At 40.7% G+C, this 16,775-nt stretch overlaps 1 protein-coding gene across 1 annotated transcript; it reads right to left on the bottom strand.

The window, feature by feature from the left end:
• Positions 1-2,076: 2,076 nt before the first annotated feature.
• LOC107276210 (protein TWIN SISTER of FT) lies at positions 2,077-4,525 on the bottom strand. The gene is made up of 4 exons (XM_015763950.3): positions 4,195-4,525; positions 3,554-3,615; positions 2,935-2,975; positions 2,077-2,705 (listed from the first exon to the last, which is right to left on the bottom strand). Exons 1-4 carry the CDS (start codon positions 4,393-4,395, stop codon positions 2,476-2,478), a joined length of 534 nt encoding a protein of 177 aa, XP_015619436.1. The 5' UTR covers positions 4,396-4,525; the 3' UTR covers positions 2,077-2,475.
• Positions 4,526-16,775: the final 12,250 nt, after the last annotated feature.

The following is a 16,775-nucleotide window of genomic DNA, read 5'->3' as shown; positions in this document are numbered from 1 at the left end:
CCCCTCTTTCCCCGGACTGACTTCGGTTGGTCCCGGCTAGATAATAAGGTATACATGTGCACGTTTTCCGTGCATTGAGGTCTAGTGCCTCCAATCTTATTCCTAACGTGTGTTAGGAACGCGTACGCATGTGTGTGCGTGTGTCGTGGTGTGAGTGCGGTGTGTGTAAGTGTGCGTACGCATAATAAATTATGGGATTAATTATGTTGGCTTATTAAACAGATGCAAATGCATGCGCGAGTTTTCTATTTTCTATAGAAACTCTTCATTAATTGTAGTACACGTACGTACTCCCTCCGTCATAAAAGAGCGAATGAGTTTAGACAGAGGTATGCCACATTTAGTATTAGATGAGTTTTTTTTAATAGGTGGAGGGAGTATATAAAGGCACTGCTACGTTTTAATAAAATAACATCATTGACTTTTAATTAACACAATGGTTGACTATTCATCATATTCAAATAATTTATATAAATATTATTTATTTTATTGTGATGTATTTTATCATTACATAAACTTTAAATATGATTTATACTATAGCACATTTATACTAATATTTTAATAAGACAAATGATCAAACTCTTTTTTTTAAGTTAAGGATGTCATTTATCAAAAAATTGAAGTATAATGTCATCGCGTAGTGACGCAACTTTCGTCTTCTTGTGGCAGGAAAAAGGGTTAATTAGATCCATGTCACTGTAACTTTGCTAAATTAAAAAAATACCATTACTATTTATCATATCTGCTACGTGTCATTAAAAATTTCTAAAATTTAAACCATACCACTCCAGTCACCTTTTCCATCCTCTTGCCTCACGCCGTCTCTATTCCGTCCTCATCCCCTAATCTCCATGACTATGCGCTGCTCAGCCGCCTCCGCAGCCCCACCAGGCGCGACTTCACCGCTACCGCCGGCAACGCGCGGCTCCGACGCCTCCACGGCCACGCGAGCCTAGTCCGCGAGCCTAGTGCCGGACCCACGCGTCCGCGCCTGCCGCCCTCCCCCTCGCTTCCGCGCGCGCATCTGACGACTCCTCCGCGAACCCCGCCAGGCCGGGCCACGACCGCGCCGCCCTGTCCTCCGCGACTGCGCCCCGCCAAGCACGACGCAGCCAAGCCAAGCTGGCATTGGCCATGCTGTGAGCATTGGCCATGCCGTGCAGGAGCACTGGGCCGAGCCAATCCGGCCACGCCAAGCCGCGGGAGCGCCTCGCCAACTCCGGCGCGTGGGCAGCAGCCAAACAAAAACAAGAAGAAAAATTAAAAAGAAGCAAACAACATCGCTGCGACGGCAAACAAGGAAGAGCCATAAGAAGAAGAAGAAGAAGAAGAAGAAGAAAGGAAAGCTGCGACGGCCATGCCCACGGAAGCCGCAACGACGACGCCGAGCTTGCCCACCGTGCAACGCCCGAACCTCCGAGCAGCTAGCCCTTTGGTCCGCGCCAGCCGCATGCTCGGCCACGCCGTCGACAGAGCTTCCATCTTGCTCCGTTCCTCCACAGAGCTTCCCTCGCCGCGACGACGCACGCCCGTTGCTCCGCGATGGCCGCATGCCCGGCCATGTTCTCAGCAGCACCTCCACCGCACCCTCGTCCTCCGCAGCGCTGCCCTCGCCGGGACGGCTGCATGCCCGTTGCTCTGCACGCGTCGAGGGGTGGAGGCCGGCCGCGCGCGGAAGCGGCGGAGCCGGCTGAGCAGCGCATAGCCGTCGAGATGGACGATTAGGGGGATGAGGACGGGAACAACACGGCGTGAGGCAGGAGAACGGAAATGGTAGCCGGAGTGGCATGGTTTTAATTTTATAAATTTTTAGTGGTATGAAGCAAATATGACGAATAGTGGTGGTATTTTTTTAATTTAGTAAAATTGCAGTGGCATGGATCCAATTAACCCCAGGAAAAAAAACCTGAGAAAAAAAAAGAGTGGTTATTGTACTTAATTTCTGCTCGAGCAGAGCTTACGCTTCTGCGGCATGTTTTCAGTCACATAAGTCGATGAAGAAAAATATTAATCTCCATAAAATTCAATGTTGGTTACTTAACTAGCTAGTATATATGTAACAAAAGAAAATCACTCTTGTCAATCAACTTTCATTAGTACGAAAATCTCAACACCACTTATTAGTAGCTAGCTAGGGTCGAGTCATTACACTTGGTAACTAGCTATATGTAATTCCAATTGCCCTTCTGAATAGGGCTAACACCGATCTAGCACTGGGAAATACTACAATCACAAACATTAACACAGAAGCACTACTCATGCACCCTAGACACATTTTCCATTTTGGGAAAGTGTCATCTAATAACCACCATATATATGTCCTACAACATTTTATGACATATATATATATGTTTCTTTTTCTCTCTTTAATATATAATAACTAATTAATTTGCCTTCAGTTGGGAGGCTAATTAACAATTAATGTTGGATAGATGGCTGCCGGACATGGCAGTTGGATGATGGATGTAGATCATGTCATGACCTGTACCTCCGGCCGCCGCAGCCGCCCTCCCTCTGGCAGTTGAAGTAGGCGGCGGCGACGGGGGAGCCGAGGCTGTAGCAGGCGGCGAAGTCCCTGGTGTTGAAGTTGGAGCGCCACCCCGGCGCGTAGATGGACTGCCGCACTGTCTGCCGGAACACGATGAACACCAACCGGTGGATCCCCGCTGTCGGCCGCGGGCTCTCGTACGCCACCACCTCCGTCCCTAAATATATATGCACATCCATTAATTTATATTACCTCCCTTTTTTAATATACCCGTTGGCTATTTTACAAACGTTTGATCATTCGTCATATTCAAATTTTAATATACCTCAGATGCTAGTATCTCGATCGAGGTACCTGAATTCTTAAGATGGCCGTAATATTTCTCTAAGTTTAAGCCTTTTGAGCTAGTTCGATTTTTTATGGTTGGATACTATTAGTTTACTCACCTTTACTCGTATCGCCTCCTTCTGGTACGTCAGTTACCAACCTATACAATCAACAACAATTAATTAACTCTCAGCCTAAGAATATAGTAATAACTTCTATAAATAAAGTTAGGGTAACCACAATGTGATATAAAACTATTCCTAGGTAGTAAGCAATAAAATAACTTTATTGCCCACCAACGAGCATTGTAGAAACTGACGAGGTAGGTGCACGTACAGGTAATGGTGACTAGGTAGGTGCACCTACAGGTGCCTAGAGATTGGTCTTTTTTTCACTTATGGGCTCTACCTTATATTCATCTGTTACATTCACACATTATGATATATGTACAGCTACGGCCCACTAATTTCTGGCCGCCTATTTTATTACCAACTTTGACAATTGCTGTTATAAAAAGAACTTATACAGTAGAAAAAAATAAATTATTTTAGAAATGTGCCACCAGTAGTCAAGTGAGCGGTTTGAGTGAAATGAGTGCGCGACTATGGATGACGATATATTCCTAATATTTTTTTGTGCTTGGCATGAGAAGAAAACATAGGTGACTCGCAGTATATATAGATGAAATGGAGAGAAGATAGCTAGCTCTATCTAGCTACTAGAGGATAGCATACTTACCAATGAAGGTATTCCCTTTTGGAAGGGTTGCTGGGGCTAGGTGCATCAGGGTCCACCATTACCTAAGTAACAAATCATGGTGTAAAAATTGTTAATAAATCCATGCTATGACTTTCTTTTCATAATTTTAGGAGCGACTTTTTAGACTTGTTTTTGATCAATTAAATGACACGTAAGAAAGGACCATATATATATGCATTGTAGTTGACAGTTGACTAGCAAAACTTTGTCTCCAGATGAAGGTTTGAAGATGTGTACCATCTATTTTTAGTTAAAACAAAGTTGAAAACTAACATCCCCTGCATTAAGAAAACATTATAGTAGCATATATGTATATACTCCCTCCATCCAAAAGTTTAAGACATTTTCCTTTTATCAGCAAAACTAAGGGAGAAATTAACTTATCTCCATATAATTAAAAAAAAATTATATGCATGACTGTTTGGTTTCGATCAACAATTTAATTATTCACACATATGGACGGTACAAATTTGTCATTTGGCATCTTTTGCAAAACAAGAGAAATAAAATATGCTCTAGACTTTTGGACAAATTAAGGAAGAGAGTGCATATATATATATGTTCAAATTTGACATGCCCGAAAATGCAGCTAGCTGTATGTGTTTGTGTAAACGACTCACGAGCGTGTAGAGCGCCCTCCCATCGCGGCCTCCGGTGATCTGGACGGCCGGCTCGCCGGCGACCTGCGACGGCCTGAGCTCCGACCCGCTCGTCATCTCGCGGTGGTTGTAGAACAGCCTCAGCAGCGCCGACGCGCCGAAGTGGTCCACCACGTCGCCGACGATGCTCCCCACCACCAGCGGGTCCCTCGACATGCTCATCGCCGCCGCCGCCGCTAGCTCTACACTCAATGCCACCGGCGATCGACGAGGAAGCTAGAGCTAGATATACTCAAGTTGTAGTAGTGCAATGTGATATGATGTTAATTGGTGGGGTTTGCAGTGAGTGTGTTGTGTTGGTGGAGAGGGTGATATGTACTCCTATTTATACCCAGGCCACACTGGCTTTCTTGGCTCATCCTATGTTGATTTTCCATGGAATAATGGAATATTTCTACATAGATATAGAGATAGATATAGTTAGCCAGCTAGCTATCTATCTATCTATCTTATATGGTTCAAAGATGCGAATGCATCCAATCATAATTTCAAAGATCCTGGTATGAACCAGAAATAAACCAAGCGAGAGATCATCTTGTGATATCATGGGACTTGATAATAATCACATTTGTTTAATTTATTTAAAGAGTCGATTTATGATCGGATCGGATGGACAATGTGTTGCCAACAAGGAGTCGGTTTCCGATCCAACGGTTTGGGTTTCGACGCGGCGTTGGAATATTAGGATGGATGATATATATGCGATTCCTGATGATCCTTGATGAGTTCTTGGGGAATCTACTTTTTGTAAAGATCATCTCAATCCTTTAGGCTTGGATAGCGGCTATTATAATAAGCTACTTCAATAAGTTGTCTGTTTCTTTCAGCTTACTCCCAATAATCTGGATTATAATAATTCCAAACTGAAAGAAATAGGGCCTAACGCATGTGTGTGTAACCATGCACTCATAACCAGGGGTTTGCAATTTCGAAACAGGAGTTTTTGCTGGTGGGGGCCGAAAGAATCGAAATCACCGAAATTTCAGTATTTTTTTGGCCGATATTTTTGGAAATTTGATGACTCTTGAATGAATTTGAATAAACTTCGACCAAATTCAAAAAAAAAACCAAAAATTTCGGACGAGATATGTGCTTGCCGGTGAGGAGCGAAATTACCGAAATTTTGAAAATTTTCCCGATTTCATTCCAAAATTGCAATCACTGCTCGTAACTCCACGTACTACTATATATACCAAATGAAATTCCATCATATAGAAAAACAGTTATTTTTGCAAGGAAATAGTGAAATTTCTATACATATAATACTTTGGTTCTGATCAAAATGGCAAGTTTGCCTGTTTTATATTAAGAACTGAAAAACTGACAATTTTAACCAACATATTTAATTAGCATATAGAAAAATTTAATGAAACATCGGTATATATATGGTTATTTTCATGCATAGATGCATGCACCCAATTAACAAAACCGAGGTGCAGTGCACCTGAAGAAAAAGGAGAAGAGTTAAAAGTGGTAAGATCTGATGTGCATTAAGGAGAAAGGATTGTGTATAGCTAGAGCGCACATGCATAGCAGATGTCTAACCTGGTGTGTGATGGAAAATTAACAACTTCAACAAAAGTTAAGATCTGTTGCCATGATCGATCACTAAGACATATACATACATATATGCCAAGAGGCCCTGCACATATGCAGCAGATAGCCAAGACTCTTACACCATCCTATACTGTAAAGTGTTGTGCTTTCCGGCCGCCTCTAGAAGATATGAGAATTTGTGCTCGTGACAAATATAATGTTGAGCTAGGTAGCCAAAGCAAACCAGGAATAATGGGCTCCAATGCTGTGCTTTCTCTTCTTTTCTTCAAAAGGAAAACTATGTTATGCATCATATCTTTTGATTCCTTGGCCCTAGCTACTTTTATTCTTGATCAGTTGTAATATGTATGATCTCCACTATTTTGGTACAATTTTTTTAATGACACAATGCAAAGGTGTGCTTAGCGCGTGTCAAACTCATATGTCCTATGATGTGACAGAAACATTATCAATGTTCTTTATCACTACCTCCATTTATAAAGACTTCATTTATGGCTATGAAGCTAAAAATGAAGTATTTTTGGATGACATAATATTAGTTACTTGGGAAATTAAAAGAATTTTTACAAGATAAATTAAAATCTTGGAACTTCCATGCATGGTAACAATACTTCATTTTTAGCCCTGTTACCGAGTTATTTAGGCACACGGTAGACTTCCGTTCCCTGGTAGTGCCTGCTGAAATTGTAAGTACTGCAGTTTTCTTGAAAAAATATTTGTAGTTATTCCAATGATCTATATTATATATTGGCGTAGCACAAAAATAATATATTATTGAACCTAATAAAGTTGTGCTTGAGCGAAAAGAAATTCTCTAAACTTTAATTTACTTATGGCTTGCGACAAGATATATTAGTTATTTTTATATGTAGTTAGAGTATTGTCATGATTATTCCGTAATTAAATAACACCTAGATTATTTGAATTTCAACTACATACTGTGCTTAACGTACGCAAGTTCTTGTTTATTATTTTGAGATTTAATTTCCGCTGCATATTATATCCGAAGCAATTTTGAATTTCAAGCTTTGATTTTAGGATCAATTTTAGGGGTGTTATTTTTGTCACTTTGCCCAGCTCTCTTTTCGTCATGCTAAAAACACAAGTAAAAATCTACCAACAATATTGCTAGCATTAAATTAAACTTTAAAATTTAAAACCTTTTTAGTTCAGAGCCACCTCTCGATGTGGTGGACTGGCAAGGTGTACATGCTTATCACTACTACCTCCATCCCAAAAATATAGTGACCTAGAATTGGATGTGACACAACCTCTATTTAAATACATTGTACTGGGATGTGTACGATGTGTCTCATCCAGTCCTAGTTTGCAATATTTTGGGATGAAGGGAGTAGCTAGCTAGCAGTCCCATTGTCTTTTAAGCTGTTACTAAAATTTGAATTTCAAGACTTAAATTTTGAGTTGATTTTGGATTTTTAATCATAGTTTATTTTTCACCATTCGCTTTTAAATTTCTAAGGACACATATATATTTTTTTAACATTTTTTTTGCCGATAAGCCATTATAGCTTATAATGAGCCATTTCCAGTTAGTTTTAGAAAAACAGAAGAGCTAGGTTTCCAGTCCTATTGTCTACTCACACTGTGCAAGCTAGGTAGATGTAGAGTGTGAACTTTGCAGGCTGTTGTAGAGTTATCAAATCTGTTAGTAATATGCCTTAGAGACAATCTTAGAGATAATTGTATCACGTACCATGTTTTATAAATTTACAATAAAGTGTTCCTGATAAGTTATTATTGATCAATGAATATGATTTATACATGAGATTATCTGTATATATATATGTTACAATTTCTAAATGATCCTTATCAAATGTGAAACAAATATGATTATAAGATTCAACTCATGTATTAATTGATGATCATGTTTACTAGACTATGGTATGGAGATACTAAATCGATAATGTGGACACGTGTTGGAGAATATATTGTTGGATAGACCCATTGACACACTGTCAGGATTATTATAATGTGATATCAGTTAGTCTTAATTAATTAGGTGTTGGTGTTGAATCCTTGCACCTAATATTATCATGGTTCCTAATTGTAATGGCTTACACTGGGACTGGTAAATGCTATTCCATAACTGCTTAGTTATAAAGGTAGTCTTCCAATTTGTTATTAAGCATGTAGTGGGATGTAAATAATCATGAAGGGATTTTTCCATCCCATATAATGGGAGAGATATCTTCTGAGTATCTCGATGTAATAGATTATGAAACTGTATAGCCATTTCGAGATGCCTGAAGTGCTGGTTAGGATTTGAATAATCTAATACAAGATCGAGTAATTGAGACGATGGCACAAATCTAGCTTTGAGCTTGATCAATACCATAAGGTAAAAGGTGTCATACCCATTTACGCACTAAAGGTTAAGTTGATATGATCTTTATGTTTACTCGGTGGGTCAATTCGTTTGGCTAAGGGTTATTGTTGACATGTGGACTGAAAATGGATTTTCAAATTGCAACCGAAAATACATGAACCTAAGGGGCTGTGCACTTAATGGGTTAAAACAAGACAACTGGATATAGAAATAATAGTGTCTTAATTCGGATAGAACTCATAATGGGCCTTGGGGACTGATTAAAGGTCCTATATGTTCAGGAGCGAGGGGCCACATAGGTAAGAGACACACATGCATGTAAACCCTAGCCACCACTCTTAATCACGGGAGTCAAAACCCTAGTTGCGTGCAGGTGCTACCACATCCACGCACGACGTTCCTCCCTAGACGTGTGGATACAAGTAGAGGCTTTGCTAATTGATGTTGGAATGCGAGGCGGCAAACACGCAAGGAGGAGACACTCGCACAAGAAGGAGATGATCGGGTTGCTAAGATTGACTACTTCCTCTTCACCGACGCATGCTACATATGATTGGTCTGCAATGCCTCTTGTTCTGCTGTTCAGCTCATCTAGTAGTAACAATCCATGATATGTTACTCGCATGGTTCTTGGTTTATATGGTACAAAATTTTTTTTTTACGTTATCATAGCATATACTCGTAACCTATATCATCCTTCTTGTTTGTATGATCTGGACATTATCTATATATGAAGTACAAAAACACATGCATGAGTACAAGTACTTGTGGATACTGGTGTGTGAGTGCGAATATAAGTGCCTACCTTATCTATATTACCAATATAAAGGTACAACCTACAACATCATAAAGCTCAACATGCAAAGATGTCACATCATTATCCATTAGTAATTATTGCATCTTAAACCTCATGCAAAACATGTTATATCTTCTATATTTTAAAGCTTTCAAATACAAGCATGTTACAAAGGGTTTCATGGAAATATTCTTCCTTGCCTTGTGGCACATCTGGAAGCAGAGAAATGGGCTCATTTTTCATAATATTATGCCTTCATTTCAATCCTGGAGATCCTTTTTATGAATGAAGTTCTTCTGTATATGTGCAGAATGAAGGAGCCTCTAAAGCAAATAGTTTTTGATTGGTTACAAACTCTGTATTATTTTGGTGATTTCCTTAATTATAACCATGTACATATTTTTTATTATTTAATGAAATTACACTACTAGGCAAAGTCCTGGTAGTATTCACAGTAAAAAAATATTATCCCATATAATTTACATAATATTTCAAGATATATCTCTTCATCATTTTATATAGTTCATCCCCATTTAGTTAATATTTTCTATCTTCTATCATTAAACCATATCATTTTAATTGTTTATAGCCTTTAGATGATTAATCTATAGTTCGAATTATTTTTCTCATTTTCTTAACCCATGAAGCCACATTACCTTACTTTTATTTTTCAATTATCAATCTATATAATATTTAAATTATCATAAAACCACATCAATTCAATGGTTTATAGACTTTTCAATGATTGATAAAAAATACAAATTCACATCTAGCTACGTTACACACTATTTTTTATTATTATCATATTAAACTTTCGTAGCAACGCACAGGGTTTCATGTAGGGATTAAGATGAACACGGCCGGATAGTATCTTGGCTTTACTAATAAGCCATGTCATCAAGTCAATAATTGAGCAAACTAATTAAGTATCAACGCTTATCTTTTGGAGAAGACTAAATATTTTCTTTAGCTACTTATATAAGTATCTATTAATCTAGCTCCTTTAGAAACTATATGTGCGTCGATCTTCTTTTATGCGGATCATGCATTATTGCAATAGCAAGATTATTTTAGTCAGATATACTGATACAGAGGAATGAGAATATATAGTGCTATATATATTTGCCAAAAGGAGTGAGAATATATATGAGTGAGAGGTAGATGCCAGCATGACGTATAGTCGATTTGTTTTTCAATCTGTGTATTCATGACGTCTAGAGGATTTGCATATATGTGCCAATGCAGTTATTATATACTTAAAGTGCATTATTTGCGTTTGCATTTAGTAAGACCAATAATTGACCAAACCAACACACGCAGATATGGCGGCCCATTACGAACGTTTCTTTTTCATGGAAAGAGAGACGGGCATTTGCAAAACGGATATGTCTTCACTTAGGCCACTAAATAACTACTACATCTGTCCCAAATTATACCAAGTTTTAATCATATACTCCCTCCGTCCCAAAATATTTGACACCGTTGACTTTTAAAACATGTTTGACCATTCATCTTATTAAAATAATTAAGTAATTATTAATTCTTTTCCTATCATTTGATTCATTGTTAAATATAATACTACCACGCACTCAAGTTTTTGAATAATATTCATAAAATTTTTTAAATGAGACGAACGGTAAAATATATTTAACTAATTCAACGGCGTCAAATATTCAGGGAAGGATGGAGTAGGACATACTGGTTTGTTTCAAAATACAACAATTCTAAAGTCATAAAACAAATGATATTCCATATACGTAACGAGAAGTTATTATATTTTGGGTCAGAGTAGTACTAATTGATTAATTAAACATAACACTAATTAACTACCTATTAACTTAAGAAAAAAAAAGTCTAAACTACTTTCGAGGAGACCTCTTCATGGGCATATAAAAATTAGTCTAAACTACCTTCTCGCCTCTATGCCATTGGCCAAACTGGCCACATTGACTGCCTAATAGGCTGATACTCCCTCTGTACTATAAAAATTCAAATTTTGCGGATAAATTTGAGCATAGTATACGTCGAGAAACATCCACGGGATTTGAGTTTTTATGAGACAGGATGTACGTGTGTTGTCTGCCTTCGCCTCCATCCAACTGGCCCTAGTGATGATGTGATCATTGAGTATAGGCATATAACTACAATAAGGAATACAAAATGTTCCTAAGATGCACAATATTTATGTTAGATTTATGAGATATTTAACTATTTGCCACACTTATACGAGTGACAATAAAGGATTTACCACTGAACCTATATGTAACAGACACATGAGGTCCACATGTTATAGACTGCGAGTGGTAAATCCTTAATTGCCACATCTTAAAAGTGATAAATAGTTAAATGCCCCTAGATTTATAGGTTGTGTATTCGAGATAACTATATATCATAATAATTGAGTCGTATTTCTTAGGATTATATAGCCATGTATAGGATTGTATTTCTAATATATTCCTCTAATTGAAGATCCTTTGTATTAATACATGATTACCCCGACGCCCCCTCCCCTATCCCACATTGGGTGAAAGGTGTTTCCCCTAATGCATTCTACATGAACCCAGATAATAATAATGTACTTCTTCATGATCAACAGAACCCTCATCTTGACTTAATTATGCGCATATTATGCTACGTGAAAGGCACCCTCAATACTGGCCTCCACATCGGCATCGGTCCATTCAATCCTTGACTGCGTACTCTAATACGGATTGGGCTTGTTGCCTTGATTCATGGTGCTATATTTTCGTATCATGTGTCTTCCTCAGTGATGATCTAGTTTATTGGTCTTCCAAGCGCAAGACGATGGTCTCCCACTCTGGTGCTAAGACGGAATATCGTGCGATGGCTCATGCTGCTGCTGATCAGTGTTCTCGACTGCGCTAGCTCCTATATGAACTTCATGTTCCGTTCACTTTTGCACCAGTTGTCTATTACAACAACTTTAATGTTGTTTGTATAACAGCCAACCTAGTGCATCATCCTCACATGAACTACATCAGGATTGATCTCCTTTGAATAAAATTGTTCTTGCAATGTTCTCTCATTTGAATTACAGAGATCATCGACCACACGTCACAATTAGTATGGTATCGTTTGTGGTGTAACGATTCGATGGTGTCCTAGACTTGTTTTAGTTGGAAGCACTTCATCAACATCGCAATCAACCAAAGTAGGATTATTTATCCTCTTTATCAGAAGATTGGGCCACAAGTGACAGGTAATTAGTTGTCTTATCTCGGTAAAAAAATTAGCCGTCTTATCCCCCGCCATGTCGGTTGCCACCACCGCCACGCTAGCTATCGTCTCTGGTTCAGTCCGTCGACTTGGCCTCCGCCGTGCTGACCACCACCTTGGCCATGTTGGCTGCCACCTCCTCCACATTGGCCATCGACTTAGCCACCAACCCTGATATCAGTCCCCTCGTCTACATGCGCTCTGCCAAGCTAATCGCCTCTGCCTCCATTTCAACTGCCCCAGCTCTCGTATACACTATTGTTGCTGCTATCGCCCTCATCCTCCTCGAAGCCCTGCTTCGGCGGCATGGCGTTGGAGAGGTCGTCGTTAGTTCCCCATTTTTCAGTAGGTGTGGTGGTGGTGGTGGCGTAGGGGAGAGGGAATCCCCATCCGTGGACACCTCTTGGTGCCCCAACTCACTGCTAGTGATGATGTACTGATATTTTCATGGGAATCAATGGCTATCTGAAACAGAGAAGAGAGAAGTGCGGCGAGAACAGCCTTAAGAGGATCGCATAGGAAAATAAGCCTATTTTTGCATGCGGCTCCTTAAGTGGCCCATCCGCGAAAATATTTTTTTTCACGTGAGTCTATTAAGGAGCTGTATGTGAAAACAGAGATCGAATTTTATAGGAGCCACCAGTTAATTACGGCTCTTCCTGACGAACTTAATGCATACTCCCTCTGTTTCAAAATGTTTGACACCGTTGACTTTTTAGCATATGCTTGACCGTTCGTCTTATTAAAAAAAATTGTAAAATATGTAAAACTATATGTGTATATGAAAGTATATTTAACCATGAATCAAATGATATGAAAAGAATAAATAATTACTTAAATTTTTTGAATAAGACGAATGGTCAAACACATACTTAAAATGTCAACGGTGTTAAATATTTTGAAACGGAGGGAGTACTATTTTTCTTTTGGGCGGCTAGTGTAATTAAGAGGAGACAGTGAAAACCGTCTTTTAACTAGTGTTGATGAATAAAAAAGATTAAGAGTGGCCTTCAAAAGTCTTTGATACATTTAGTTATGCTGTTTTATTTAAGGGTGATCGATACGTAGTGAGAAAATAAAGTACTAGCGGTGCTGATTTATTCCTTTAGTCCCAGATTCACCCTTCGCATAATTAGCAATATGGATACATAAGATAGCTTTTGAATTGACACATTTACCAAGGGTAATTAACCACGTGCTTCTTATATAGCTGGAGGCAATTCACCAAGTTAATTACCTACAGCTGGAGACAATTAACGTCGTAGTGAGTAGTGACCCTTGCATAAATTAATAATCCTAATATGGATCCAGTGTGGTGGGTTGCACTTTTTTCTTTTGTATCAAGTACTAAATCCGCCCTTTCATTTTCTCTATAAATTGATGATACGTGCATGCAATATAATTAATGGTGATATAATTGAGTTTGTGAATATGAAAGTTGGCCAAGATATTGATCGATTTAAGAAATTGATGATTTGGGATTTGGTACTTTATGTATATGCCCATTACATATACTGGGTTGACACAATTTGAGTCAGAGATCGTGATAACTGGACACGTGATGGCAGTCCGATATGTACGTCGTCGTACTTGTTATCAAAGAGAGACAATGTGCTAATAACGAACAGGCTCAAGAGGGTATTGGTTGAGTTTTGTTTTTTTTTTTTTGGTTAGGAGTACTTAACTGTGTATATGCCCATTACATATACTGGGTTGACACAATTTGAGTCTATGATATAGGAAGAAATTGTGTTTGAAATATGGCTTTTGTTTTATTTGTTCATACCGCTACTTAAAAAATGATTTTATTTCTAACGCCACACTTCTTAATTCGTTGGTGGATGAAAGAAAAAACGCTAGTGAAAATACAAGAGATTCCTAGTTAGTGACCACTTGTGAAAAATACATTTTCGCAAGCGGTCGTCTTAATATGTCCATTTGCAAAAATAACTCTATTTTTATGTGTAATCTCTTAAGTGGCACTAAATAACACCGCCCGTAAAAAGATTTGGCTCTCAATTCCCACGCATACACCTTCCTCATCCGCTTCCTCCTCGTCCTTCCTCATCCTACCCCATAGCCACACACTTCTCTCCTCCACCTTCCACACCAGTGGTGGCATCCACTAGCGGCGGGCGGAGCTTGGGCGAGGCTCATAGGTTGTGTCAAAGATCGGGCGAGGCGCGCAAACGGCGGCGACTTGGTTTGGCGGCGGATGGACCAGTGGCAGAGCTCGAGCGAGGCACGCATGGTGACTCATGTGGGCGGCAGTCCGGCCACTGTAACTCGCGTGGTGATGAGAATACTAGGTCCTGATCTTCCGATAGGTATTGATAACTCTCGATTTGGTGGAAACTTGACACACACGATCTGGCTTCCGATCAACACGATCTGAACCCTGCAATCGTAGCATCACATCTCCTCTGGTTATCAACCGTGTACTACCCGGTTGACCTCGCTGAGAAGGCTAATCCCTGCATACGAATCGAAGAACACAAGCAAGAATAAGATATATTGCAACACAATTGCATATAAATGATTAAGCACTCCAATTTGGGGTTCCATAAACCGAACTAGCGGCGAAACTGCAATGGCAGAAATAATCTAAGCAAAACCCAACTCTAAACTATGAAAGCTACTGAACAAATATGATTTGGGACGTCCTAGGGTTGCCCTAGGACACACACCGCATTGGACTTAGCCCACGACACAATTACATGGCCCAATACCAAATCAGATTCGGACTAGATGATGTATGTGGCTTGTTTTGTAGATTCCCGACAGCTCGGTGAGATTTTTGATGTGAGACCAACACCATCTCAAAGTATACTCCATAAACTTTCCAACAAGTGCTTATGGGCCCCGAGATTCCTTATAGATCAGTGGCTAAGTCCGTTTGAAGTTGATGCTGTCAGGAGGTCCGAATCCGAATCCAAAACGTGTAGAACTTTTCTCTTGTTTTTTGTGGACCAAAAATGATGTGGTGACGTAGGAGTGGACTTGGAGAAGGTCTTGGTTTGGTCTCCAATCAACTTTTTTTATCATCCATGCATTCCTTACACTCGTTCGCTTTTCCTTCATCCACACAACTACCTCTGCAAATGAGAAGATATAAAACTCATGGTGTAATAATGTTTGTTCAAATATATAATAAGTAAATTTAACATTGAACATATCACTACTAGGAAAACAACTTTTCATGGTGTTTGGGAAAATTTTTTCCTGGCGGCTACGAGATGAAACCGCTAGTGCAAAAAATAGAGGGGATGGGGGGTGGGGGGTCATGGGCTGTGACAAAAACCTATCTTCCCTAGCAACCGCCTTAAGCTGGCCGCTAGCGAAGATATGGTATTTTTACTAGCGGCCCTCTTAACTTGACGCTAGTGAAAACACCAATCTTCGTTGGCCGAGTGACGATGTCGGCCTCTAGCGAAAATGAACCTATTTTCGCTGGTGGTAGGAACAGTATTTTGCAGTATTAAAATCCCACCTACCCGGTGCTGCCCACAGAAACACTCGCTATTTTCTCCTCCTCTCTCCCTCCGCTCCTCTTTCTCTCCTCCTCCTCCTCCGTCTCCCCCTCCCTCCCCACAGGCGGCGGCGGCGGCTCAGGCGGCGGCGCTCAGGCGGGCAGAGCTGCGATGCTGCACGGTGGCGGCGACGACGGCGATGCTTGGGCGGGCCGGAGAGCTGCGATGCGAGGCGGGCGCAACCACGGTGGACGTGCGATGGGAGGCGGGCGTGCGGCAACGGCGACACGAGGTGGGCGCAACCACGGCGGACCAGCTATGGCAACGACGATGACCTTGGGCCGCGGGTCCTCAGCCAGGAGGGGCTCGGGCGCGGGCGCGGCATATACGGCCGCCGTAGGGCCGTGTGCGGCGAATCCAACCGTGGGAGGGGCGCGTGCGGCGGATTGGGCCGTGGTGACCCAGCTCTCCCTCCCCTCCCTCTCTCAGATCCGGTGGTGACCTTGCCTTCCCCTCCCCTTCAGGCGACGTCAGCTCCCTCCAGCCTCGAGGCGGCGACGATGATGGTGACAGGGGGCGGATCCGGTGGTGCGATGGTTGGAGACCGGCGACGTCCTCCCTCCCCTTTCATCCCTCTTCTCCCTCTCCCTGATCTGGCCGTAGGGAGACGGTGGTGGCAGCAACCTCCATGGTCGCCGGCAATGATGTTTGCATGTTGAAAATGCTATGTGACAAATCGATGATATTTGGATGCCGTGAGAAATTGATGTTTGCATGTTGATGTTTGGATGTTGATGTGAATATGGATTAGACTTGAATCTGATCTTGATGTGGATTTGAAAATTGAAAATGCAGCGGGTTTCTGAATGTTTTTGCTGGCGGTTAGAGGGTATGTGGCATGTGGTTAATTTTATTTTTTTTCCTCAAAATCAATTATCGCTGGCGGCCGGCATAGCACAACTGCTAGCAAAATTTGATTATCGCTAGCGGTCCTCATAAGGCTGCAGCCAGCGAAGATAATTTTCGCTGGCCGGCTGTCTTAAGCCGGCTGCCAGCGAAGATACGTCTTTGCTGGCGGCTGACTTAAGACGGCCGCCAACGAAGATATGTCTTTGCTGGCAGTCGATAACCGCCA

The sequence above is a fragment of the Oryza sativa genome, chromosome 12 (assembly GCF_034140825.1).
Source record: "Oryza sativa Japonica Group chromosome 12, ASM3414082v1".
In the NCBI taxonomy this organism is placed as follows: domain Eukaryota; kingdom Viridiplantae; phylum Streptophyta; class Magnoliopsida; order Poales; family Poaceae; genus Oryza; species Oryza sativa.
This window is presented reverse-complemented; position numbering and strand designations above follow the sequence as displayed.